Source organism: Panthera pardus, unplaced genomic scaffold, assembly GCF_024362965.1.
Source record: "Panthera pardus isolate Hobbes unplaced genomic scaffold, ASM2436296v1 HiC_scaffold_26, whole genome shotgun sequence".
NCBI classification, from domain to species: Eukaryota; Metazoa; Chordata; class Mammalia; order Carnivora; family Felidae; genus Panthera; species Panthera pardus.
Genome location: NW_026526832.1, coordinates 4,811,505 through 4,839,333, shown reverse-complemented (window position 1 = coordinate 4,839,333; position 27,829 = coordinate 4,811,505). Strand labels below are relative to the sequence as shown.

Genomic DNA, 27,829 nt, shown 5'->3' with positions numbered 1-27,829 from the left:
ACAGAGGGAACTGACCTTGTGGGAACTAACTATGGGAAATCAGGGAGCATTTGCACTTTTTACATTAGAACTGCCCCCAACTGTGTCTGTGTGGGTGTGTGGTCTGAGAGTAGTAGTTATTTTCCTATTGTATAGTGCAAGATAACCCAGGAATGTAGATTTTGATGCCAAATATCCTGATGTTTAGACATTGGCAATTAATTTAGAACTTTGAAAGCACTGTGCAAGCCAGATAAAACATCTGTAGGCTAGATTTGACCCTTGAGCCCCCAGCATGTGACTTTGAGCATGTTTGCTTCTGGCAACCTTGGTAAGGGAGTAAGTCTGTGTTGATTCAAGTCACTCTTCCCCACTGATGGAAAAGGTTCATGTCTTGATAAGGATTCACCAAAATCTTGCTTCCCATTTGGACAGATTAGCCTTTCCTGGATTAATGAAATATAAGCAAGTTGGCAGCATTATTCCTGAAGGACCCGGTATATACAGACTGTTACAATGCAGATCACATTTTTGCCAGAAGCTAACTGAACAGTCATCAGGCTAGACATCTGATTGCTGGAACACAATGGCAAATTTGCATTTACAGATAGAATGGGGCTGTGCCTCCTAACCTTCAGATGGGGAAACCGTGCAGGTCTGTCCCCATGTTACAGAATTAGAGCCTCAGAAGGTTGGTCACTTGTCAGATTGGGCACACGTGGGAAATGGCAAGCAGAGACGGCAAAAACATTGGTAACTATGCGTATCGGCTAGGTGTCTCCCGCTGCACACTGAGATCTACTTCATTAGGATCCCTCCTTAAGAAAAGGAGCTAGAAGTTTTATTGCTGCTACTTCCTTCTCTCACTACTGTCCTGAACTCCTTTAAAGCTTAGAAGTTCTCAGTGCTTGGGAATGTTTCTCTGCCCATGAAAGTGCTCCTGAGTTTATGAACCTGTAGCGTTCTTGCTCAGTGAATGAGTGAATAGGGCTTAATGGTGTGTGGTTTTAAAAACCTATGTATTTTAAGGATCCTTTGGAAGCCTTATAGTTTTTCCCTGCAGACCTATGAATCCGCCTCTACAGGTGGTGGCTTGATGCATAGATAGAGTTTATCTTACCTTGTGAACCAGAAATAGTGGGTGAGATAATGTTGGTTTTTTTTTTTTTAGTATGTATGGTATCATACTGTTTAGCGAGATTATAAGGTAAGTCCTGTTACTCCAGATGACAGATGTAAAGCTTTAGAGATCACAGTCTAAGTTATTAAAGACAGTTATGTTTATACCTGCGAAGTCAAGTCGTGGATCCTGAGGTGTAATTTCATAGCACTGACTACATTCCAGTAGATTGGCATGATAACCGAGAGTTGAATGCAAGGAGTAAATGATAAGTTATAAGGAGTTTGTCTGAAGTTAGTGCATCAAGGTAAGTTTTCAGGATTTAGTTCTGGGGAGATCTGTTTGCTGGGGTGGGGGATGAGTGGGGGACTGGAGAGGACTTAGATAGGAGTTTTATTCACTGCAGAATAAAATTGACAGCCTTTGTAGTCTATAACTTTTTTTCATGGTTATTCTTCTAATAGTCCAGTGCCTAAAGACCCCTGAAATCTGCTGAGTTGATAAAATCGGGTTCTGTTCTCTTTGTAGTCATGTTTAGTGTTCCTTACTCAACCATGTCCATTAAGATCTTCAGTGAAGCTTTTGATAATTTATTGCAAAACGCATTTTTTTTTTTTTTCACAAAGAAGTCTTTATGATTGGTTTTCCCCAAGGCAACACAAATGTGAGGTTATAGAGAGGTTCTCCTCTGCCAGGGGCTCCTGCTCCTTCACCCACAAAATAGTTTCTGCTCCGCGAGTGGGGAAAGGAAGCAGCGGATCTGGTAGTTCTGCTCCTGCATCTTTGTTCTGATGAGAAAGTCTATTCTTGTCTGGGATGTGCAGCAAGTAGATGTTTTGTTTATTCTAGAAATGCTTTCCTATTTTTCTCGATATCCCCGATTTTTCTGGAGGTCTTTAAAAAATACTCTATTTTTCCATGAGGAGAGAGAGAGTGTTCTTTTTTCTTCTTTCCTTGTTTTTTTTTTTGCTTTTACCAATCAAATTGTAGTCTCCTTACATCCTGGGTCAATTCACTTAACAAATGAGCTCTTAGTGGATAACCCATTATTCTGCTCACAATCGTTGACAGAGGTAGGGTTTCCGAGTGCCTTTGCTAGTGAGCGTGCATGTGCCATGTGCGTTTTTAATACAAACTGTGTACTATTTTCTGCACAAGTTTGTACTTTGAAGGTGTAGTTACTGCTGGTGGAGGTAAGAGTTAAGAAAGGTCAGGATGTGCCAGTGAATATTGTGAACAGGGTGGAAGCTCCGTAATTAACAACTTCCGGGTGTCAAATGACTTAACCCTTACATTCTCTGGAACATCAGAATTCATAGGTAGGGGTTACTCGTGTTCTTGGTATTCCTCCACATGATGTGCATAGTCCTCTTGCACCTGGCAGTGATCTGGCAGATTGTGAGCCCTCCGAGGAGAGGCATGATGTCCTGCAGATCGTCATGAGGGCCTGACAAAGAGGACACGCCCAGGAGATGTTCAGAGTTTGGAGTTTTGCCCATCAGCCTTTCCATAGAGCTACCTGAAGACAAATAAGATTTCAAAAAAGTCTAGCAGCAGGAAAAAGACCCTGTGTGTCTCCCCTGCCCCGCCAAATATTTTGAGTTATTTGGCTCTAACTATAAGGTTTATTACGTGGGGGTGACAGGTGAGGTCTGGCTCAGTGGGGAAGCCACAGCTTCCCACAGTGGAGTACTGAGCACTTAAGATGCAACTGGTCCAGATTGAGATGTGCTTGTTCCTGTCCGTTCACACTGGAGTTTGAAAACTTTGTGGTGCGTAAGAAAGAATAGAAAATATCTCAGCCGCGTTCATACGAATGACATGTTGACACATTTTTAATCTACTGGGTTAAATTAAAAATGTGGGTTTTTAAATTTTTTTAGATATTTATTTTCGAGAGAGAGAGGGTGTGAGCAGGGCAGGGGCGGACAGAGGGAGACACAGAAACCAAAGCAGGCTCCAGGCTCTGAGCTGTCAGCACAGAGCCCGATGTGGGGCTCGAACCCACGAACCGCAAGATCAAAACTGAGCCGAGGTCAGACGCTTCATCGACTAAGCCACCCAGGCGCCCCACCTTCACCTTTCCCAAGTGTACAGTTCAGTAGCGTTCAGGTATTGACATAGTTGTGCGACCCACTCCCAGGACTTTCTCATCTTGTAGAACTGAAACACTGTACCCATTAACCGTCGGTTCCCCACTTCCTCTCCTCCCAGCTCCTGGCAACCTTCGTTTTATCGGTGCCTATGATTTGGACTGTTCTAGATGTTTCATATAAGTGGGATTATACAGTATTGATCTTTTCATGACTGGTTTATTTCACTTAGCCTAGGGTCCTCAAGGTTATTCATCATTACTAGACTTTCCTTCCTTTTTAGGGCTGAATAATAGTCCATTGTATTTATGCAACATACTTGATTCATTCATTCATCCGTCATCGGACACTTGGGTTGCTTCCTTCTCTTGTCTGTTATGAATAATGCTGCTTTGAATATGGGTATGCAGATATCTCATAGATTATACTTTGGATTCTTTTTGATATGTGCAAACATCTCTTCAAAATCATGCTTTTGATTCTTTTGCATATATACCCAGAAGTGGGATCGTTGGGTCATATGGGAATTCTATTTTTAATTTTTTGAGGAACCTCCACCGTGTTTTCCACAGTGGTCACACCATTTGATATTCCCACCAATGGCCTACAAGGGTTCCAGTTTCTCCGCTTCCTTGCCAACATTTGAATACTTGTTTTCCTTTTTTTTTTTCCCAGTAGGAACCATCCGTTTGCGGTGATATCTCATTGTAGGTTTTGGTTTTTGTTTCCCTGATGATAAGTGACGTTGAGCATCTTTTCATAATGCTTGTTGGCTTTTAAATAAAATGTATTTTTTATATGAATTTTATCTGTTTGTCTTTACTTTTTGGAAATGTTTCTTCGAGAACAATGTCACATTAGCTCTGTGGCTAGCATTCTGTCTTACCTGGGTGGGCTGCTTTGCAGATGGAGGAGGTAAAGTGCAAGAATTTTTATTTTTTCACTAGTTCCAAATGAAGTTTAGTGACTAATGGCTGTGTAGACAGTTCTAAGAAGATCTTCAGCCAGGTCACGATCTCGCGGTCCGTGAGTTCGAGCCCCGCGTCAGGCTCTGGGCTGATGGCTCGGAGCCTGGAGCCTCTTTCCGATTCTGTGTCTCCCTCTCTCTCTGCCCCTCCCCCGTTCATGCTCTGTCTCTCTGTGTCCCAAAAATAAATTAAAAACGTTGAAAAAAAAAATTTTTAAATAAAACCTTTTTTTTTTTTTTTTTTAAATTTTTTTTTTAATGTTTATTTATTTTTGACAGAGACAGAGACAGAATGTGAGTGGGTTAGGGGCAGAGAGAGAGGGAGACACAGAAGCAGAAGCAGGCTCCAGGCTCTGAGCTGTCAGCACAGAGCCCGACGCGGGGCTCGAACTCACAAGCTGTGAGATCGTGACCTGAGCCGAAGTCGGACGCTCAACCGACTGAGCCACCCAGGCGCCCCAAAAATAAAACCTTTAAAAAAAGAAAAAAGAAGTGAAGAAATAACAACAGAGATCCTCTATGCCCTTTGCCTAGTTTCTGCCAGTGGCATATTAGTACAATATCACAGCCTGGAAGGGACGTGGATAGACTCCGGCTACCTTTACTCACCTTTCCCCAGTTCCACATGTACTCCATGTTGTGTGTGCGTGTGAGTGTGTATTCACTGCTCTGCGATTTTATCCGAGGTGGAGGTTTGTGTGACGGCCGCTACCGTCAGGATACAGACAGAAGAGTTCTAGCCCAAGCGTTCCTCATACTACCTTTTGAAAGCCACAGCCACTTCCCTTCTCCCCAACGCCTAACAACCACTACTCTAGTCTCCATGGCTCTACTTCTGTCACAGGCGACCTTTTGAGATTAGCTTTTTTGCCCAGCGTAATTCCATTGAGATCTACCCAGGATGTCGTATAAATCAATAATCGCTTGCTTTTGATTGCTGAGCAGCATTCCACAGTATGATGTAGCACGGTGCATTGACCTGTTGAAGGACATTGGAGTTGTTTGCAAGTCATGGTAGGGACTTGGGGAGGCACTTGGGGAGGGGCACAGCCCACACTGCGTGTCGTGCGTTATCCCCGGTACGTCTTCGGCAGCTGCCAGTTGAAGACCCAAGGGCACAGGCTTCCTTCAGGTGACTGGCCATGACGCTGTACCATGGCAACAAACTGCCACTGTGGACAGTTCCCTATGGGTTTTTGCGTGTACGTGAGTTTCCGTTCCCAGAAGTGCAGTTGGTGGAACACAGAGCGGTTTAGTTTTTTAAGACACCGCGCAGCTGTTTGCCAAAACGGCACTGCCGTTTCGTGTCCCCGTCAGCGATGTGTGAGGGGTCCGGTTCTTCTAGATCTTAGCTAGCATTTGGTGTCATCACTATTTGTTTTAGCCATCCTGACACATGCCTCATTATTGTTGTAATTTGCATCTCCCTCCTGGCTAATGACGTTGAATATATTTTCATGTGTCCCTTTGCATATGTACGCCTTCTTCCGTGAAGTGGCTGTTTATGTCTTTTGCTCATTTTCTAATTGGATTGTTGGGGTGTTTTACTCCTTCACTCTTTTTGAGAGCTCAGACCCATCCTAGATTCCAGTCAGGTTTGTGATTTGCAGATAGTTTCTCCCAGCCCCAGGTCCCAAGAGTTTTGCTTAGTTGTTTTTGTTTTTTGTTTGTTTTGCCAAAACTTTTATGGTTTGACATTTTACATTTGGATCTGTGATTCATGTTCATTGAGTTTAAGGTCTGAGATGCAGATCAATGTTTATTCGTTTTGATTATAGGCACCTGGTTGCTCCTGCACCATTTATGAAAATTGTTACCCTTTTTCCACCTACCGTTAACCCTTGAACCCCTCAAGGTGAGGGGCGTCAGCCCTCTGCACAGTCAAAAATCCATGCATAACTTTTGACTCCCCCCAGACTTGACTACTGTCAGGCTACTGATAGCCTGCTTTTCACTGGAAGCCTTAGCAATAACACAAAACTGTCGATGAACGCATATTTTGTATGTTACACGTATTGAATACTCAGTTCTTACAGTAAGCTAGAGGAAAGAAAATGTTACTGAGAAAATCATAAGGAAGAGGAAATCCATTTACAGTACTATACCACATTTATTGAAAAAAATTCACCTATTAGTAGACCTGGTTGTTTAAGGGTCAACTATAATTGGCTGTGCACCTTTCTTAAAAATTAGTGTGTTTTTGTGACTCTATTTCTGGGTTCTCTTTTGTGTTCTATCGAACTGTGTGTCTGTCCCTCCGCCAATACCACACTTTCATTACTCTAGTCACATACGAGGCCACAGTAATGGATAGAGTGATTCCTCAGATTTTATTCTTTTTTTTTTTTTTTTTTTTTTTTTTTTTTTCTAAAATCGTTTTAGCTAGGTCCTGTGCCGTTTCATCTATATTTTTGAATAAGCTTATCACTGCCTACAAAAACCCTGCTGGGGTTTCAATAGGAATTGTGTTAAACTTAACAGATCAGTTTGGGGGAGAATTTGCACCTTCACTATGTTGAGTCTTCCGATCCATCAACGGATGTCTCTTCAAGTTTTTAGGTCTATGGGTTTTGTAATTTTCAGCATACAGATCTCATACATGTTTTCTTAGATTTCATTTCCTTGGGAGCAATTATTAATGGTGTTATGTTTCTAAACTTACTTTCTAAACATTCATTTTTAATAAATAGAAATGCCGTTCATATTTGTGTGTTCTTGGATCTTGGAGCTTTGCTGAACTCAGTAATTTCTTGTATATTTCTTGGGAGTCCTATGTAGACAGTCTTGTTATCTGCAAATAGGAAGTTTTATTTCTTCCTTTTTGATCTGTGTGCATTTTCTTTCTTTTTCTTGCTCTATTACAGTGGCTAGAACTTCCAGTGCTATGTTGAATGAGAGCAGACATACTTGCCTTATCCCCAGTGTTAGAGGGAAAGCTTTCAGTCTTTAACCAATGAGTGTGTTATTAACTGCAGGTGTTTTGTAGATGTTCTTTAAAAAGATGAAGAAGTTTCTCTTTATTTCTGAATTGCTGACAGTTTTTAGCATGAATGGAATAGGTATTAGATTTTATAAAATTTTTATTCTGCGTCAATTGATGTGAATTTGTGAGTTTACTTATTTTAGTCTGTTGATGTGGTGAGTTATATTGATATTCAGTGTTAATCTACCTTACTGGCCTGGGATAAGTCCTTCTTGGTCAGGGTATAGTTCTTTTCATATATTGCTGCACTGGATTGAATTTGCTAGTACTTTGCACCTAAGTTCCTGAGAACCGTTTACCTGTTGTTTTCTCTTCAGACTGTTCTTGTTTTGATCAGGGCCTTTGCAGTGTGTTGGGAATATTCCCTTCTTCTCACTTTTCCAGAAGAGATCGTGTAAGAGTCGTATTAATTCTTCAAATGTTTCGGTAGAGTTCTCTAATGACAACATGTAGACCTGAAGATTTCTTTCTTGCTGAGGAGGGGAGAGGGAGAGGGTGTCTTTAAATTACAAATTCAGGTTTTTAGTGTTTATAGGACTCTTCAGGTTGTCTCTTTCATCTTGGTTGAATTGCAGTAGTTTGTGATTTTCAAGGGATTGGTCCATTGCTTCTAAGTTGTTGAATGTTGGGTATTTAAAGTGTTTATGTTGTTCTCTTATTATCTTTAGTGGGTGCAGGATCTGTTGTGATAGCCCATTTCATTCTTGATATTGGTGATTTAGGTTTTCCTATTTTTTTAACCTTATCAGTCTTTCTGGAGGTTTATTGGTTTTATTTTTTAAAATCAGCTTTTTTGTTTCATTCATTTTACTCTCTTTTCCTGTTTTCAATTTTATTGCTCATTTTTATTTCCTTTAGTTTGCTTTGTGTTTGTCTTTTCTAGTTTCTTGAGGTAGGAACTTGGAGTCATGTTTTGAGACTTTTCCTCTCTTCCACTGTAAACATTTAGTGCCATAAATTTCCCTTCACCACTGCTTTACCTGTGTCTGACAGTTCTTGGTATATTGTGTTTTCGTTTTCATTACAGTACTTTTTTGGTTTTTTCATTTTCAATGACTTTCATGTGTTTTTATTTCCTTTGAGATTTCCTCTCTGACCCTAGATTATTTAGAAGTGTGTTGTTTCGTTTCTGAGTGCATAGCAATTACCTTGTCCTTCTGTTACTGTTTTCTTGTTTGATTCCATTATGGTCAAAGAATACATTATGTATGATTTCAGTTCTTTTAAATGTGTTGAGGTCTGTTTTGGTAAATGATCCATGAGTGCTTGAAAAATATCTGTATTCTGCTGTTGGTTGGAGCGTTCGTTACATATTTACCGGTTGATCAGATCTTAGTGGTTGAATTGCGTTGTCCAGTTCTACATCCTCGCTGATTTTCTGTCTGGTAGTTTTGTCAGTTGCTGAGACAAATGGTGTTGATGTCCCCAACTGTAAGTGTATTTCTCCTTTTAAATCCATCAGATTTTGCTTTATATATTTTTGAGGCACAGCTGTATGGTGTTCACACATACTGAATTGTTAACTTATTCCTATTGAATTGATCCTTTTATCATAAAGGCTACTTTATGTGATGTCAATATAGCTACTCGTGCTTTTTGTAAAAAATAATAATGCTGTTTACCTGGCATATTTTTTCCCACATCTTCAGATAATACTGTAATCCACTCCCATCAAATCTGTCTTCTAAATGGTGAATTTAGATCATTTACATTTATGGTAATTGTTAATATGTTAAGGCTTAAGTGTGCCATTTTATTGTCTTTCTGTTTCCTCTGTTCCTATGTGTGTTTGTGGGTTTGTTTTTTTGTTTTTTTTTGTTTTTTTTTTGTTTTTTTAACCTTGCTGTGGGAGCCACCTGGGTGGCTCAGTTGGTTAAGCATCTGACTCTTTATTTGGGCTCAGGTCATGATCTTCTGATGTGTGAGTTTGAGCCCCACTTCAGGCTCTGTGCTGACAGTGCGGGGCCTTCTTGGGATTCTCCCTCTGTAACTCTCTCTCTGCACCTCCCTCCCAAAAATAAATAAACTTTGAAAATAAAAAAATTAAATAAGTCAAAATAAGTAAATCTTACTGTGGGTTATTTGAGCATTTTTTAGGATTCCATCTTGATTTATTTCTAGTGTTCTTTGTTTCCAAGTTTTGTTTTTTTTTTTCTCTTAAGTAATCACTGTACCCATCATGGTGCTCAAACTCACAACCTTGAGATCAGGAGTCATATGCTCCACAGACTGTACAGATGTAATTTGTTATGATCTATTGGCATCAATGGTATCAATGTTTTTTATTTCATCTGCAGTGTAGACACCTTAAATCCATTGAGACCCCTTTACATGTCCCCCTTTTCAAATATAATTGTCTTTTTTTTTTTAATTTTTTAATGTTTATTTTTGAGAGAGAGAGAGAGAGACAGCCAAGTGGGGGTGGGGCAGAGAGAGAGGAGAAACAGAATCTGAAGCTGGCTCCAGGCTCTGAGCTGTCAGCACAGAGCCTGAGGTGGGGCTCGAACCCATGAACCATGAGATCATAACCTGAGTTGAAGTCAGATGTTTAACTGACTGAGCCAGACAGGCACCCCTCAAATGTAATTGTCTTAAACATTTCCTCTATGGGGCGCCTGGGTGGCTCAGTCAGTTAAGCGTCTGACTTCAGCTCAGGTCACGATCTCACCGCTCGTGAGTTCAAGTCCCACGTCAGGCTCTGTGCTGACAGCTCAGAGCTTGGAGCCTGCTTCGGATTCTGGGTCTCCCTCTCTCTTTCTCTCTGCCCCTCCCCTGCTCATGCTCTGTCTCTCTCTGTCTCTCAAAAAATGAATAAACGTTAAAAAAAAAAAATTAAACATTTCCTCTATATACATTGAGCACCATATCTGATGGCATCACATTTTTTGCTTCAGCCATCAAATATACCTGAAGCTCTTGGAAAATAGGCTAGGTTATTATATTCACCCCTATCTTTTCCCCATTTCAGTATTCTTCCTTTCTGAAGTTCTAGCCTCCTGTTACTCCCTTTCTGTTCAGAGGACTTTGTTTAGTCATTTCTTAACAGTAGGCCTGCTAGCAACAATCCTTCAGTCCTGTGTCTGAGAGAGTCTGTGTTTTCCCTTCATTCCAGAAGGCTATTTTCAGTGGCTATAGAATTCACGGTCCATGGCAGTGGTTGGTTGGTTGGTTTGTTTTGTTTTTTTCCTGAACTTAAAAGACATGCCCCTTCCTTCTGGCTTTCATTGTTTCAGATGAGAAGTCTGCCATCATTCAGATATTCTCCTAGAAGTAACAAGTCCTTTCCATCTGGCAGCTTCCAAGGGTTTTTTGTTTGTTCGTTTCCAGAAGTTTAATTATGTGTCTTAGATTTCTCTGGGTTTATCCTTTTTGATGTTCACTCAATTGGTTACATTTGTGGTTGTAGGTTTTGTGCCAAGTTGGGGAAGTTTTCAGCCATTATGTCTTTGAATATTTTCTCAGTGCCTCCTCTCTTTTGGAACTCTGATGACGAAAGTGTATTTTCGTGGTGGTCTCACAGATCCCTGAGACTCTTAGTTTTCATTCTGTGTTCTCTTTTTGGACTGAGTAAATTCTGTGGACCTAGCCTGGTGTCCGCTGATTCTGTGGCCTGTTGTTCCCCACTCTAATACTTGGCCCAGCCAGTGAAGTTGGGGTTTCTTTTTCCCCCCCATCTTTGTTGCATTTTTCAATTCTAAAATTTTTGCTTGCTTCCCACCAGGTGAGGTGCAAGCTCAGATCCTTCTTTGGCCTTGCTGATACTTCCCGGCAAAAGTGGTACACCAAATCGCGTGGCTCCGTTGAGTTCATTTGGGGGTATATGCTTGGTTCCCCGCAGCCCCTGCTGACCCCTGGGAGGGGGACGTGGTGGAGGGCTGACTCCCAGCTCGGCTCCTGCAGGATGGAGACTAAAGCTCCGCTCCTCTCGCCTCCTCGTTGCCGCCAGAGTGCAGGTGAGGGGTAGAATACCAGCCCTGCCTCCCGCCACCCTGTTTCCTGCATGATGCTGGGTGTGAGTTCCCGATCATTCTCCTTCATGTCAGAGCAGAGTGGAGGCCCAGTGACCCACTGGGTCTCACAGACTCCCAAGACTAGGGTGAGGAAAACCTACGGGCCACCAGCCCTGTTTCCTACCACCTCGTTCAGTCTCGTACCTGCTCAGCTCCCCGCTGGGCTGTCCCCTAACCAGTGGTGGGGGAAGTGATGTGCTGACTTGCCCTGACTTGTTCTGTCTCATTGCTCACTGACGCTTGGTGCCGGTGAAGGCCCAGCTTGTTACTGGGCCTGCAGATAGAGGGTACGTGCCCGTGCGTGCACGTGTGTGTGTGTGTGTGTGCGCGCGCGCGCGTGCGTGCAGTAGCAGCTGACCTGCCACGTGCCACCTCCTCGCTGCTTAGTGGGGGGCCAGCTTTCTGCTGGGCCCCACCAGCGCTACCCTGGAAGGGGAGTGAACATGATCTGCTTCCACTGGCCAGGGGTGAGAGAGCTACCCACGTGATTTCTCCAGCACCCCTCTGGCAGGGCAGCGGGATCAGCCCCGCCTGCTTGTGCCAGGCAGAGGTTGGCAGCTCAGCTCCCCTTTCGCCTGCTGACACAAGCTGGGGGTGGGATCAGAGCACGAACACCTCCCACCGAGCAGGGGATGGGTGGATGATCCACCCCTGGCTTGGCCACGCCGACACTGCGGCACGTGGTGGTCAGCTGGGGTAGGGCAGGTGTTACCAAACGGTTTTCTGTTGCAAGGCCACCCTTTCCCCAGTGCTTTAGCTGGGGAGAACTCGCTTCCCCGGGAGCTCTTTGCGTCTGTGACCATTGGAGACCCTCTGCGGCACCCTGTCCAGGATATATGGAAAACGGTGAGGAAGCTGGGGACCTCTCTGCCGTGTCATTCCCCGAGTCCCGGGGTCCCCAGCAGCCTACCTTCTTCTTTCCCCTTTCAGTACTTAAAAAAAGAAAGTTTCGGGGTGCCTAGGTGGCTCAGTCGGTTAAGCGTCCGACTCTGAATTTCAGCTCAGGTCTTGATCTCATGTTTGTGAGTTCAAGCACCATGTCGGATTCTCTCTCCCCCTCTTTCTCTGCACCTCACATCCATGCTCACTTTCTCAAAAAAAAAAATTAATGCTTATTTATTTATTTTGAGAGAAAAAACAGGAGAGGGGCAGAGAGAGAGGGAGAGAATCTGAAGCAGGCTCCACACTGTCAGCACAGAGCCTGACTTGGGCTTGATCTCATGAACCATGAGATCATGACCTGAGCCAAAAGCAAGAGTCAGACGCTCAACTGGCTGAGCCACCCAGGTTTGCACCCTAGCATTTTCTTGTCTGTTGTGTTCTCCCTAGGGTTTTTAGTAGCACGAGGTTGGACTTGGGGGAATGGGTGGGGCGACCCTACCTTGGTGGCACTAGAAATCTCTCTTTTTTTTTTTTTAATGTGTGTTTATTTTTGAGAGAGAGAAGGGAGAGAGACAGAGCACAAGTGGAGGAGGGGCAGAGAGAGAGGGAGACACAGAACGCAAAGCAGCTCCAGGCTCTGAGCTGTTGGCCCAGCGCCTGACGTGGGGCTCAAACCCACGAACCATGAGATCATGACCTGAGCTGAAGTCGGCCACTTAACCAACTGAGCCGCTCAGGCTCCCCTGTATCTTCTTTTAACTAAATATTTATGATTGGTACTGATTGGTTCTGATTGCAAAGTACTACTCGGAATTTTGGCCGTCACCTCTTAGACCCTCTGTTTTTACCCTATGGAATAATAGAGTTGAGAGGGGATTGGGCAATAGTCCCAGCCATTGTTTTCAGGTAATAACTACAGTGTCCCTATAGCTGTAACTGCCTTGCGTGTGATCCTGGTGGTGAGCCTGTAAGGTGTACCTACACCTTGCTTCTCTCAAAGGTACTGCCTGAAAACCAAATGGGTGACTCAAGTCAGATTCCGCATGCCAGAGGGGAACTCCTTATTGGAGAAGGCCTAGCCCTGTAGTCCTGCATGATTGGACTATAAGGCAGGAAAAAAGAGATAGTCTATTGATTTGTGTTGTGGTATTAGATTTGAAGAAATGCATGTGATTGCCAACCGAATGCTAGACAGTCTAATATCTTGCCGCCTGACATATTTTTAAACCAATGAATTAGAACATTTGCCCAGGGCCCAGGTCTCCTCGTGCCCCTGGTCTGTGGCTACCCTGCCTGTGTTGGGGCAGGGGACTCTCCACGGACCACCACCTCTCCCTGCCTTGCACACCATGTCCCACACCGGAATCCAGTTGTCTCCGTTCCTTTCTGTGGAGAACGAAGCCTTCGTCTTCCGACATACTCCCTATGTGACAAAACATCTAGCTGCTTTCTCATCTGCTCAGTGTCCTCTAGTTGTTCTGCTTGGTCAGTGGCCAGGACCCGTGGTAGGGCATGTGACCCGAGACTGCTTTCCTTCTCTCTGGAGGTCCTATTGACACAGACCAGACACCTGTCCTGTAAGACCTTGTGAACTCGGTCCTGTGCTGTGCTCCGGGCTCTAAGCACCCTGCCACCCAACCGCCCTCAGACCCTGCTCTGCAGGCACAGAGCAGAGAGCCTGACATTCCTTTCTTTTGCAGGAAATACTCGGCGAGATGCATGTACCGAGGGCACAGGGGGGTTGTTCATCCTGACATTATTTATCCCAGCCAGAAAAAAACTATTGACTGTCTTAATGGTTTGGGGAAAATCTCTAAACTACTACACATCCTTCTGACAGACTGTGGTGCTGTCATCCTAATGACATTAAGAAGAAGAATGACGTGGCAGATGCTTCTGGCATAAAGTTAAGTTAAAAACAGTTACAAAGTTGTTGAGGACATCGTAGTGTTTTAGTCTGTCTTTGCTGCTGTAACAAAAATAGCACCAACTAGGTGGCTTAACCAGGAAACATTGATCTCACACTTCTAGAAGCTGGAAGTCTGAGATTAGGGTGCTAGCATGCTCAAGCTCTAGGGGAGGGCCCTCTTCCTAAACTTATAGACCGCCACCTTCCCTTGTGTCCTCGCGTGATGGAGAGAGAGCAGGCCAGCTCCCTGACCTCGGATAAAGGCACTGGTCCCATTCATAAAGACTCCACACTCATGATGTAATCACCCCTAAAGGCCCCGTCGCCTAATACCATCACGCTAGAGATTAGGTTTAGCATAGGAGTTTTGTGGGAGGCACAAACAGTGGAGTTCAAGAAGTTCATAAGTGTAACAGATTCGAAGGAAAATATATCAAAACGTTAAAAGCAAATATTTTGTGTTCAAGTGTCCGGTGGTCTTATCTGTGTGCCTTTTTGTACAGCGTGCACAATCACGACTGGCATTTATAATAGAATAAATCCAGGGCGCCTGGGGGACTCAGTCGGTTGAGCGTCCGACTTCAGCTCAAGTCGTGATCTCACGGTTTGTGGGGTCAGGCCCTGCGTCGGGCTCTGTGCTGACAGCCTGTTTCGGATTCTGTGTCTCCTCTCTCTCTGCCCCTGCCCCACTCACGCACTGTCTCACTCTGTCTCTCAAAAATCAATTAATGTAAAAAAAAAAAAATTATAGAATAAATCAACAATATGTATGCTATATTTTGTCTTAATTTTAATCTTCATTTTTGGCATCCCCAGCAGCTTGTCACCGTGACGCGTTCATCTTCCCATACGACTCAGTATTAAGTACCATGCCCCTTATGTTGGTAAAGGTTTCATCTGGGTAACATCAGGCTTGTGGCCCACCACCACAAGTAATCCGCATGGACATTAGCCCCCAATAGACTCTTCTGGGGTCGGCTTTTTATTTAGCGAAGTATTTTTATTGTGAACGTCTCCGTCCAGAGGGGTCACAGCTTGCTTCAGCACCAGTGGGCTACTGCTGTGTCACCTGCAGGGCCGTGCGTCAGGCTGGGGCAGGGTCTAGACGGAACCCCAGCTGTTCCCAGACACGCCAAGGACCTTGGCAGACCTGTTTTTCTGTCTGATGAGCTTGTTTTCTCATCGATCAAATGAAGACAGAAGTGCTCACCACTGGGGGTTGTGGGGAGCTTCCACATAAGCTACCGGAAAGCATCCGATGGGACCTCAGTCACTAATTTTCCTTGCTCCTCAACGACCCGTTGCAGCCATGGCGGGTCAGCAAGTGTGATGGTAATGAGTATTCTCTCCTACTTTGTGTAGAAAGAAGCTGTTTGAGGAGTGTAGGAAACTCACAGGGAAGTGAATTCATCTGGAAATGCTACTGTAATTCTAACTCCCTCAGGTCCCACAGCAAACATACAAGCAAAAAAGATCTTTTCTAGAAACTTGCCTGGTGGGGGTGGGGAAGGGAGGTCTGAATCACCCCTAACCTGCCCGTGACCCACACATCACCCTGAAAAGAACCTTGGCGTGGTTGGCAAATCTTTGGACCGTCGAGAGACATCTGGAAACCACACTGTCTGAGCTGGGCCTGCATCAGGTACACCTGTGGGAGATGGCCCATTGCACTTGGCAGAAACTTGACTTCAGTTCAGTGTATTTGGAGAAAGAAGGTCTTGAGACAAGGCATAGGCTGAACTACTTTTTCCTGCAGTCAAAAGTTAAGCAAACATTTTCAAAATGAGGTATTTTGCTGGTTGGTTTCACGTGAGAAATATTTGTTGCCTGTATAGAATTAAGAAGTTTTAAAACAGCTTTTTCTTTCTCCCTTTGAGGGAATTTATGCTCCTTTGGCTGTTAAATTTTGGGTTTTATTTCTGAGTGAATGAATCACGAAAGCTTCTTGAGAACTTGTCTTCACGAGCTATGAAGTGACCAATGCCAACAGTTAGAGCGCACACCATTTCCCTGATGGGCGAGCTTAAGCTCCATTGGTTAAGAGCCTGTGCCTTTGGGGTTTGAAGTATTTGCTTAGAATGGGTATGGTATCCTAGTGTCCTCCGGGAAACCCCAATTCACTTGGTATTTTCCCTGTTCTCTACCCTGAAGCAGATCCCCATGGTTTGTGAATAGAGTTGTATCTCAGCCAGTGATGGAGAGAACCAGCCCCTGCAGACAGTCGTCTTCTGTTCTTCCTGGGCCACATATACCCATGGGCCTGCGTGAGACCAGGATCTGTGCTTGAGTTACATCCTAAACCTGTCTCCCCTTCTCTCTAATGTCTGCACCCAAAGAGGACACAGGCCAGTTGATGGCATGGGTTGTGTCTCCGACCCTGAGACCAGGATTATCTGTCCTGTTCAGAAACAGAGCTCCCAGGATTTGGAAATGGGTTTGAGGGCACATCTAGTGTTGGATGTGGGAACTCGGGCATTTGGCACTCATAACTTACTCTCTGCCCCGTGCATGATGCTTGCTTTAATTTAGGCTTTGTTGACCTTCTTTAGGAGTGAAGATGGCTTTAGAGCTAGAAATTTTTTCAGTGTTTGTTTATTTTTGAGAAAGCATGAGCGAGCAGGGGAGGGGCAGAGGGAGGAGAGGAGAGAGAATCCCAGGCAGGCTCCGCACGGTCGGCGCAGAGCCCAGTGTGGGACTTGATCCCGCAAACTTCGAGATCATGAACAGAGCCGAGATCAAGAGTCGGGACACTTAACCGACTGAACCTCCCAGGTGCCCCTCAAGCTAAAATCTTTTAAAAAATGGAATCAGTCATTTCACTCTGAGAAGGGTGTATGTGTTCAAATTGAAACAGGTTCAACATGATGATTCTCCACTATATGAGTTGCTCTGCGAACTTTCTTTTTCCCCTTAAACATATCCCGTTCCTGGACCAGAGCATTCTTCCTATTCCATTTACTGAAGTGTTTGTTTGTTGTTTATTTATTTATTTTTGAGAGAGAGAGAGAGAGAGCACAAGCTGGGGAGGGGCAGAGAGTGAGGGAGACACAATCTGAAGCAGGCTCCAGGCTCCGAGCTGTCAGCACAGAGCCCGACCTGGGGCTCAAATCACGAACTGTGAGATGAGATCATGACCTGAGCTGAAGTCAGATGCTTTACTGACTGAGCCACCCAGGCGCCCCTACTGAAGTGTTTTAATGTAACCAATTTGTGGATTTAATGAGTAATTTGAGGCTTTTTTTTAAAAAGCTGGTTTCAGCAGAAAGGACCTACTTTTTTCTTACCGATGGATGTGTGTCTATGAAAGTGTATAAGATGAGTAGAGTTTGTCAACCTGAGTTTATTGAGAGTTACTTTTCTATGGAATAAGTGTGTTAGAGGACAGACTAACAGATTTCTTGGGTTCTTTTTGGTTTGTTTTTGCATCTCTTGAGAAATTTCTCAACACAAAGTAGTCTAGAAATGAATTCTAGATATATTTTATGTTAGTTATGTATTTGAATTTAGACTTCGGTTTTACTTATACCTGAGCATAAATTCTACTAAACTAGTTAAAACAAGTTATCAACATAGGAAAACAGTTTGGTGCATAATGGCAGGAGCCCAAATATTTGTAGATTTAATGAGAATTCAAGTAATATTTAAAGCAATATACAAATGCCCACGACTCCCTCTTTTTTTTCACTTGGGTCTTCCCATTGTGCTTATTTAAAGCTTAGAACTGTGTTTTCTGTGAGGAAAGCCCGGCATATTATATATACCAGCTTTGTTTTCTTTCTAGTTCTTTTTATTGATAGTATGTCATGAAGTGTGGGAGTGGAAAGTTACAGAAGGTGACCCAGTCCAGTCTTGATCCCTCCACTGACCCATTACAGCCCCTGGGCCTCGTCCCACAACCTGGCTGGGCACCAGTGTCCTCTCTTGCTGTAGAAGGGTGTCATAGCCATTCAGTAGTGGTCGCAGGGCTGGGGGCGGGGCGTGTGCTGAATTAGAACAACCCCAGTTGAATCTGTATTGCACAGGGGCTTCTAAGCACAGGGGTGGCCAAACCGTTTTGCCCCGTTTATGAGCACGTCAAGCATCAGAGCTGGGCCAGCAGCCGTGTCCACCCCCGAGGGGTAACGGGTACTGGGGAGGAAGAGCAAGAATGTGTGAACCAGAACAGACATAAGATCTTCAAAAACCACCAGACCTGATGGTCTTTCGGCACAGAATTGCACACAACTTAGGCTTGGGCTTGCACCACTGGTGACACTAGCTTCCGTGCTTTTCCCGTGTGGGAGGACACGGCACACTTCCTTCCGTAACATTTGTATGGTTTACAGGCGAGGCCTGGGGTTCTCCCTCAGCACAACTGCTCAGTGGTGCAAAAGTTATATGGTGTCTTGAGCGTTAGTGCGGGCTGGTCAGCGGAGGAAGGAACTTGAGGCTCAAACCGTCGTCCTCATTCATCCATCATCCACGGTACCACTCTGGTGTTCCGCTGGCTTGGGCCTTCCAGTATTCTTCTTTTATATGCAGCGGGAAATTCTCATAGCATTTCTCTTTCTTACCGTGTTTCCTACACAAGGCTGTGGGGCCTGTGTTCGCCTGTGTCCCTTAGAGGTGGAATACCCTGCCTTCAGCAGTGTGTGTGTGCTCAGTCAAGACGCACGAGCTTTGTGAGTTTTCTGGGGAGGAGCCAGACAGCCTGACTGTGACACATCTGGGTTTTAAGGACGGCTTTTTAACCATTAAATGTCCAAGCTCAACGATTACATCTTTGTGATTACACAAAAGAGGGCCTGGGATTCAGGTGTAAAGTTTGTCTCTCTTCTCGTATGATGCAAGGTGAAAAGAGGCGGCTCCCTTTCGTGAATTTGTGTTAAGTGAGACGCTTTCAGGGTGCCTCAGACTTCTGCTGTGTCACCACTGCCCGTACATCTCTGCTAACAGGTTAGTGTTTCACTTTGCGTATAGCTGTGATCAGTTCTAACTGCGCGCAATTCTAACTGCGCGAATGAGATTGATAGACTTTTGTGTGTTTTGATTAAAACTGCTTAAGATGGCGCTTCGTAGGACTCTGTTTTTGCCCCAGGTCTTGGTGTTTGCTATCACTGAGATGAAATACAGTAACTTTAAGGCCTTAATGTGAGTTAGAAGAGATTTTTGTCACCCGTTTCCTGGTGCCAGTGTTAAATTTCGTAAAGGAAGCCACATTTACTCTGTAGTCAGGAATTTTTATATTTGTGGTTTAAATTTTCATTTCCTCCCCGAGATCAGATTTTTGGCTAGGCATAACATGTAAGTTACCGAAAGGTAGTAACTTCAAATTGTTTTTAACATTTCCTTCTTAAGGAACGGTACCAAATTAATGTATGGCACCAAAATGTAGTCACTTGAAAAAAGTTTTTAACACTTTTTTCCTAAGTGAATTAATGTGTGGAGTTGTACATTCCTTTTAAAAGGTCTCTGAAAAACACTTTTTTTCATAGTTGTGATGGAGTAAATGGTGGGATAAACTGGATAGAAAATTGCATACGCTATCAGTAGAAGGGACATAGGGTTTATGTGTCTGTCTTAAAGCAAGCTCACAATTGCTCTCCATTTGACTATACTTAGTTTGGGGGTTATTTTTATTTGTTTTTCAAAATAGGATGGCACAGTCCAATCCTCTGTAATCCTCTGAAAGAAATTTAAGCTATAGAAATAGAGCCGCAGCTGTGCAGAGACTTGGTGTGGCTGGGGTCAGTGGAGGGAAAGCAGAGAGCAGTGTCCCGTGTCTGCCCCTGGTCATCATCCCTAGTACAGTCCTCCACCACCCGCTGCTCAGGGCAGCACGTTTCAGGAGCGCACCAAGGGGACCAGGATGGCCATGGTGGGTCTTCCCGAGTCACGTGGAAGGGGGCGCCTGGGCGGCTCAGTCCGTTAAGGCTCTGACTCGGTCTCGGCTCAGGTCATGATCTGGTTTGGGAGTTCGAGCCCCGTGTTGGGCTCCACGCTGACAGTATGGAGCCTGCTTGGGATTCCCTTTCTCTGCCCCTCCCCTGCATGTGCTCTTTCTCTCAAAAGAAATAAATAAACTTAAAAAAAAAAAAAAGGCACATGGAAGGAACTGGTTTAGGACCAGGTTTGGGGCATGTGGTGACTTCAAAAGAGGGGTGACGATTGAGAGTGATTATAGATTATCTTTATAGGCCCAGGAGACGAGTTAAATTGAGAATAGGGGTGGAAAGGTTCAGCTCCCTCTAAGGAAAATCTTTGTAGCGCCCAATGCCCTTCAGTGAGGACCGCGCTGCCTCGGGACAAAGCATGTCACCTCTGCCAGGCAGTGGGCACACAGGGCAGGTGACCTGGTATCGTGTCGCAGACGGCCCCTGTACCCAGCGTCCCACCTGCCTGAGATGCTGGGCTTCTTCTGTGGCTGAGAGCTAGCAGGTATGCCCCCGGACATAGACCTGAGAACTCTGTCTGCGTTTGCTCCCAGCACATCACTGGCTTCTAGTAAAGATGTAAATATGGTGGGCGGGGCAGGGGGGTGTAGCTCAGGTGAGCTGGGGAACTGGGTCTCCTGATGTTGCATAGTAAATGAGTGAAAAGGCACAACACACATCGGTCTTAATGCCTTAGATTCAAACTTCATTGGCTGAAGCCTAATGGTAGACAGGGAAAGATTATGAATGCCGGTTTCCAGACTTCTGTCCCAACGACGCAGCCTTGGTTTACTGGCAGTTTCCGAGTGGTCAGACTGGAAATGGATCAAAGCAGCTTGTTTTGACTTTCTTCCTCAAGGCCACGTAAAAGCGTGGGCACCACCCACTGAAAGGAGTGGGTATAAAACACTGGCTTCCTCTCATGAACTTCATTACTTGCGGTGGTATATCCTAGCAGCTGTTTGTAAAGCTCTGTCTTGAATTCATGCGACCGCCCAGGCTTGACACCGATGTGTACCAGGGGAGAACAGATGGAGGAACTTTCTGAGCACTGGTGCTAACTATGATCACTGTGTTCCATTTCTAATTGCTCTCATTATTCTCCAGTGGCTCAGTGGAATTGATGCAAGTTTACCAACAAATAAAGCGATGCAAGAGAGAAACAGGCCCATGTGCGTGTGCACGTGGTGAAATTGGTCTCTAGCTCAGTTTCCGAGAATCATCAGTTTCTGAAGGCGATTCTGATAGCATTTTCTGCAGCAAAACTTACTAGAGTGGTAGTTGTCTTTTCCCCTGTGGCCACCTGGGAATCCTGGGGCAGGTGGGACAGCCTGATCACTCGGGTGGGTTTCCTAAGGAACTCTTAGCAGGCTGGCAGGCTGTTTTCCTTTTTTCCTCTTGCAAGCTGTGGATAACTGTGCCTTGATATTTCTGAAGATACCCGTTTAAATAAGGAGACTGTTGGGTTGAATTAACATCCCAGGATTTTTATGTCCCCAAAATGAATGTTGAGCTTCAGGGTGGCCACCTGCAAAGGCAGTGCTTCCTGTGGACATCACTGGATGTTTGGCACTGGTTTCAGTGCCTACAGAGGAATGGTCCTTTAGGGGGTCCTTTATGGCTTGGATTGAATTAGACTCTCCTTGGGGAAATAAGTAAAGATGGATGACCCTGAGGTGTCAAGAGGAAGGGCCCCACGGTCCCCGGTAAGTGCCGGGCAAAACGTGCGCTTAAGTGTGACCTGTTGTGTGTTTAAAATGATCATTTCCTCAAAGTCATCCGTTCCATATCCATCCCTTTAGAGACTGAGAAATCCTTTCTCAGCAGTGAGTTGAATACACACTCAGTGCTTAATTCACGCTGACTACTTTAAAGGCTCATCTTGATTCTGCCTTAGTATTTGTGGATTACTGGACATCTGAAGACGGGACAGTGTGAAGTGTTGCCATGAATTTTAATTCTGGCTCCACACTTGAAAAGCCCGTAGCGACACGCCGGGAACTAAAACAGCGACCGCCTCTCAGAAGTGGGAGCCGCACCAGTCCTGCCCCCGGGCAGGAGGCCGCGGTCACGTGCGCGCACGTGTATGCTGTGTTTTACGGCACACGCGGTAGAGACGCACACGATATACGCGGTGGGCGGCACGCGTGTGCCCCACTCAGCGGGACTTCTCAGTTCCAGCCTCACAGAGGAAGTCAGCTGGGTGTAGAAAGAGCAGCGATGGCCTTGTGATGGGGTCACCGTTCCTTCGAGCACCTGCCATTGATAACCGGGGTGGAGGCACTTGGGTGTTAAGGAAAATTCAGGGGATGTGGTTGGGCTGGTGCTGCGCGCATTACGAATTGACAATCGTTTTCTTTTCTTTTTCCTTTTTTTTTTTTTTTTTCATTTTCCCACCCTAGCTGGTGGTGCTACAGAAAGCCCTTTCCGAAAGCCCCAGCCTGATTTCACTATCAGCCACTTAACCACGACATCAATTTTTTCAATTGCTGAACTTGAAATTACCATATGGGTTGGAAAATGTTCTGTAACTGAACGGGAACGGTCTGTTAATGAAGTAACACCCGTCTTTTCGTAACACAAAGTTCTTTGACATTAAAACATGTCCTCCTTCCCATCCCACCCCACCCCACTGTCCCCACACTGGTATAGAAAAATGAATTAATACTACCTCAGCATTTTTTCTGTAGGAAGTGATGTTACCAGGAAATTCTGGATTGCAAAAAATAATTTCTAAGAGTTTTGATGAAAACTCAGCTAACCTCTCATACTTTTGACAGAATGGCTTGTGTGTGACACAACTGCATTATTTTTGATTAGTGGCTTTGGTTAGAAAATCTGGACCTAGCAGGTTCCCCCCCAGCTCAGTCTGGTGCTTGTAGGATTTGAGCTGGCTTTTCATGGGCTTTAGGTAACAGCTGTGGGGTGGCTTTACATTAAGATCCGGTGCATATTGTATTCTGCTTTTTTCCCCCCTAAATTAGTGCCAGGCTTATGGAGTGAAATGATTTCTTAAATGCTGAAACTACATTTTCTGTGGGCAAAAATACACCTCACCAGGGGCGCCTATATGGCTCAGTCGGTTGAGCGTCCGACTTTGGCCCAGGTCATGATCTCACGGTTTGTGAGTTCGAGCCCTGCGTTGGGCTCTGTGCTGACAGCTCAGAGCCTGGAGCCTGCTTCGGATTCTGTGTCTCCCTCTCTCTCTGCCCCTCCCCCACTCATGCTCTGTCTGTCTGTCTGTCTGTCTCTCTCTCTCTCTCTCTGTCAAAAATAAACATTAAAAAAATTGTTTAAAAAAAAATACACCTCACCAGAATTTCCCCTTTGGAGAATTTTTTATGTTCATGTACAATTGCCCTAGAAGTTAAAATTTTTATCTTCTTAACTAGTACTAAGAGTTTTTGTTTCAAATAAAGACCCGTTTTATTGATCAGCTACCAACATTTATAGTTGCGAAGCACGACGCACATGGAAAAGTAAAATATTTATCCTCGATACTATAGACTAGAAATGTAAATGTAAGTTATCTTTTTCATAGGCGGACTATCTTACTATAATGGGAATAGTCAGGTCAGTACCTGGATAGAATTAGTAGAGTGGGGGTAGAGCAGCATGTTTTCTGAGTTACTCCCTGCCCCCAAGCCCCACCTGCTCCAGGGGCATCTTTAGAAGACCATACTGTGGATCTCTTCATTGTGGTGGTTCATGCTCAGGGTGACGGTAGCACAGAATTAAGCAAAATAATTTGAGCTCTGACCAGCACTGCCATGGGGCTAACAAACCAATTCTCTGGGGTCAGCCAGACCCCATTCTTTCATTCTGGTGGGTTCTCGTGTGACAGGAGACCAATTGTGACAGTCACTAAGATTAAACCAGTGATGAAATTAAGAAAAGCTTCTTCCACTGCCCCCCCCCCAAAAAAAAGAAGATATTTTTGTCACTTCAAAAATAATCTTTGAAATTTATATTGGAAAACTGCACTCTGTTAACTGAGATTAAGAGTACCCTTTTAGGGGCACCTGGGTGGTTCGGTCGGTTAAGTGTCCGGCTCTTCATCTCAGCTCAGGTTGTGATCTCACTGTTCCGTGAGTTCGAGCCCCGCATGGAGCTCCTTGTGGACAGTGCAGAACCTGCTTGGGAATTTCTCTCTCCTTCCCTCTTTGCCCTTCCCCTATATGAGCATGTGTGTGTTCTGTCTCTCTTTAAATAAATTAATTAATAAAAATTTTTTGAAAAAGACTACCCTTTTAAAATACAGGAATACAATGCCTTTTAAAATATCCAAAATAGGATTTCTGTCTTAAATAATCTTAGTATAGATTATTAGTATAGGTCTATTCTGTGTACATGTTAGGTAGGTTTTATTGCAGGACGAGTGATGGTCATTAATTTTAGATTTATAGATGCAAGGAACAAAAACAAACACTGCCAGGTTTTTTAAAAAGGCAAATGGTGATACATGCTGTGTTAGAGTAGCCCAGGTGGATCAGTCTCCTTGGTAAAAGTTAAATTATATTGCTATTATTGAATTATACCCTATTGTTACTGTTCTAAGTCAACTTAAAAAAAAAAAAATACACACAGGGGCACCTGAGTGGCTTAGTTGGTTAAGCATCTGACTTCCACTCAGGTCATGATCTCACGGTTCGGGGGTTTGTGCCCTACGTAGGGCTCTGTGCTGACAGCTCGGAGCCTGGAGCCTGCTTCGGATTCTGTGTCTCCCTCTCCCTCTGTTCCTCCCCGACTCATGCTTTCTCAAAAATAAATAAATGTTAAAAAAAAAAAAAATACACCTAACTACAGTTAGATAGCTCTCTTACTAATCTGTTGTTCTGGCCAGTTAGTGCATGCTTACCCTGGTCTAATCCATAATCTTTGGTTACCTCTGCCTCCAGGACCTCCCTGTGGTTTCTTACCCGTTGCTCAGTTTTCTCAGGGTCTAGTCTGTGGAGCGTCTGCACCAGAGTTGTGTAGGGAACCTGTAAGGGCTGTGGCCTCCGGGGCCTCCCATGGACACACCCACCCTCTGTGTCACATTGCCACACACCTCGTGGGTATGTTTGTGTCTATACGTTTATCTGAGCTACTGAAATTTTTAGAAACATCTACTTACCTTCTTTGCTTCCTTCCCCAAAATATAGCAGAGCAGTTATCCCTAAGGTGAACAAGTTAGACTTGGCCACCAAGGTTCCAGATTTCTTTCTTTACTGCTGGCTAGGTGCTAGTTTGATGATAAGCCGACTTCTGACACAAATTGGCTCCTTTGATGGTCGCCAGCCCAAGCATCAGCCAGGCGGAACCTTCTAAACCACACAGGTAGTAAGGGCGTTAAATAGAATGCAGTAGGTTTCATCTTCGGGTTGGGGGAAATTAACCAGGGGAGTTACTTCTGTTTCATGTTGTAACAAGTATAAAGTTTACTTAAAAGTGTCTGTGTCCACAGGAACTTAACATTTAAATGTTGAAATGGAGGGGTGCCTGGGTGGCTCAGGTGGTTAAGCGTCCAGCTCTTGATCACAGCTCAGGTCTTAACCTCATGGTTCATGGGATTGAGCCCCACATTGGGCTCTGTGCTGGCAGCGCAGAGCCTGCTTGGGATTCTGTCTCTCCCCTCTCTGCCCCTTCCCAACTCACGCACTTTCTCTCTCTCTCTCTCTCTCTCTCTCACTCTCACTCAAAATAAACATTAAAAAAAAATAATAAATGTTGAAATTTAATCCACAAAAATGTAAATTCCACAGGAGCAAGGGTTGGCCTGTTTGGTTGCTGTACCCAGAGCACCTCCGAGAATGGTGCCTAGCATCCGGGCATTCGTATTTGTTGGGTATATTCGTGAACAGCTTGATTTATTAAACATTGGGTAACTTGCCAACAGTTTTGACCTACCATCTTTGTAAGACATATAACCTATATTTCACACTTTTTGGGGGGGGGGGTGGTAATTGGTATTTTCTTCACTTCTGACTCTAGGTTTGAAAGCAGATTACCCTTTTTTGAACTCTTAATTTTATTTTTAAGCAAACTCTACACCCAGCATGGGGCTCGAACTCACAACCCCCAGATCAAGACTCACATGCTCCACTGACTGAGCCATAGGCAGGTGCCCCTGCAAGCAGATTACTCTCTTAAAGAGAGGCTTGTATAGTAAGAAACAAGTGGGGCTCTGAAGCCCAGAGGAGGGGTGGGGTGGTAGCTGTTAAGTGGCCATGTGGCGTCTTGTCTTGCTTGCTGGTCTGGTCGCCTGTGTATGGGGGCAGGTGTCTCCCCCTTGTAGTGCCGGGTAAGAGGATTGCATGACACAGCTCACATGAAACATTGCAGACTCTGGTGTGTAGTAGGCACTCGAAGAAAAGAGATTTCCTTTCCCTCGGGGGTGAGTTAACCTTTTTAACAGCTTCTGAAGTTAGGGGAAAAAATACTTGATTGCTGACAGTATGAAAAGAATAGTAACGATCGGGTACCTCTGATAGAGTAAAATCCTTAAAGTGTTATAAACCCCCCAAAAGGGAGTAGACTGTTACATTACCACCTGGCATTACATCCACCCGGAAATTTTGGGTTTTGCCAGTTTTAAGCCATTTAAATGAAACTTAATTTTAATAGGCTTTTACAGAGTAATGATAAAAATATTTGTGTGGCAAAGATACAGCCAAAGTAGTTTTTAATGTGGTTGCAGGTGTATTCAGGGGACATGCCTGACTTCTCCTAAAAGTTTCTCTGTGGTCAGCCTTCGTGTTTGCCCCTAGGGCTTTCTTTAGGAGTCTTCCCTTGGTTTATTCACAGAGCACAGATAATTCTGTGCTCTTCTTCAGACACACACACACACACACACACACACACACACACACCCTAGTACCCAGCTTCTCAGGCACTCACTCTTTGTGAGGTCATTGTTGCATTTGGGTGGGGGTTGGGGGGACAAAGAAGATGGGACAAAAGTTTTGAGAAGACTTGGTAAAAACTCAGTTTTTTACATCTTTTCAGAGTGCACTTTTCAGTGCTTTTACAGACCTATGAATCCCCATCAGTTTTACTTAAAACAGTAAAATTCAGAAACCCAGAATGTAAAATATTTTTATAAAAACACAACACAGAAAGCCATATGTATGGCATTGCAAAATCTGATTATTGCAGGCTTTTGAATATTTTGCCATGGTTAGGACATAACATTCGTGTTAGATTGTGAGTAGTGTGCCTATTTTCTCAGTAAGTTAAGTCACAAACCCAAGAGCCTCGTCTCTTTTCCCCAGTTGCATCACTGAACCGGTCTTTTCTGAGTATGGAGAATGCCATCTTCCTGGTGCATGGTGGGATCTTTTGATGACTCCCATTTTTGCTCCCCTTCGTGGCTTCAAATGGTTTCATTAACAGTTGAGTGGACTGGGTGTGAATGTTAGTGACAACTTGATGAAGAGGCCAAGTCCCTCTTTTTTCTTCTTTCAAAAATGCCTTTGCTCCTTCACCCAAAACGTTTCCTCTCCCCATGTGGTATTTGCAGACTTGAATCCACCTTTACTGGCTGCATTAATATTGAGACAAAACACGTATTTATGCTTTAATTTGGCCACATGCTAGTATTTACAAAGACTGTCTCATCACCTCTTTGTTACTTCCTTCTGTAGAAACGAGCTCATTCAGGTAGGTAGCCTGCTGTTTCTCAGGTTTTCCCATATTTTGCTTTAAATAGGACAACCATTTCATTTCGTATCTCTACGTGATGTTTGAAATTTCCCTAAGAATTCTACCTTGTGTAAGATCAAAGTATTTACTGACAGCCTGAATTTTTATGTTCTGTGTTTTAAGTATGATTTTTTTTTTTTGGTGATATTTATTGTACCATTTTTGTGTTAGTGTATCTTCTTGAAATGGGAGCATGTAATTAATTGGCCAGGATATTTTTTTAATTTTGCAGTTCTGAGTCTCCAGTTTTAAAAAAGTAAGTTGTTCTTTGTCCGTTATTCTTCATAACCA

General features: G+C 44.3%; 1 protein-coding gene across 12 annotated transcripts in view; it reads left to right on the top strand.

Annotated features, from left to right (window-relative positions):
- The window catches only part of BCL2L11 (BCL2 like 11), a 48,878-nt gene that overhangs the window by 3,808 nt on the left and 17,241 nt on the right, over positions 1-27,829 (top strand). For 2 of the 12 annotated variants that reach the window (XR_002078889.2, XR_008418021.1), the window contains one exon: positions 18,774-18,878. The exons of 9 other annotated variants lie outside the window; for them this stretch is intronic. Coding sequence is in view for 1 of the 3 variants with exons in the window: in XM_053890958.1 (XP_053746933.1) it covers positions 1,151-1,185 (35 nt within the window). In the remaining 2 variants the exon portion in view is untranslated. Of the gene's footprint in view, positions 1-1,150; positions 4,143-18,773; positions 18,879-27,829 lie in introns of those variants that run through there. One more of the 12 variants, XM_053890958.1, reaches the window with a different exon arrangement.